Source organism: Meleagris gallopavo, chromosome 4 (assembly GCF_000146605.3).
Source record: "Meleagris gallopavo isolate NT-WF06-2002-E0010 breed Aviagen turkey brand Nicholas breeding stock chromosome 4, Turkey_5.1, whole genome shotgun sequence".
Taxonomy (NCBI): Eukaryota; Metazoa; Chordata; class Aves; order Galliformes; family Phasianidae; genus Meleagris; species Meleagris gallopavo.
The window spans coordinates 10,459,106-10,459,435 of record NC_015014.2 but is presented as its reverse complement, the minus strand read 5'-3'; the positions used below and the strand labels follow the sequence as shown (position 1 = coordinate 10,459,435).

At 69.4% G+C, this 330-nt stretch overlaps 1 protein-coding gene across 1 annotated transcript in view; it reads right to left on the bottom strand.

Annotated features, from left to right (window-relative positions):
- Positions 1–324, bottom strand: part of HHIP (hedgehog interacting protein) — a 72,200-nt gene extending 71,876 nt beyond the window's left edge. The window contains exon 1 of the mRNA XM_010709568.2: positions 3–324. Coding sequence (XP_010707870.1) covers positions 3–119 — 117 coding nt within the window. The 5' untranslated portion in view covers positions 120–324. The remainder of the gene's footprint in view (positions 1–2) is intronic.
- Between the last annotated feature and the right edge of the window lie 6 nt (positions 325–330).

Sequence of the window (330 nt, the reverse complement as noted above, 5' to 3'; positions counted from 1 at the left end):
GTCCCGTTGAGGCACCTTCTCCTCCGGGCGCCGCTCTCCCCGAACTTGGCGTCCCCCTCGAAGAAGCAGAGAGCCACGGCCACCAACAGCAGCTTGAACGGCAGCATCTTGAGCATCATGCCTGAGGGAGCGTGCGAACGCGCCCGAAGGGGGGGAGGAGGGGAATCCCACGGACTTTTCTTTGCACTTCGGGAAAACACCTCCCTCCCTCCCTTCCTCCCGCACAGGCTGCGGAACGGGGAGCGAAGCGGGCGGCCCGCGGGGAGCGCCGCTCCGAGAGGACGGGTGGAGGCGAGCGGGCGGAGGATGCTCGGCGGCCCCGCGAGCGGC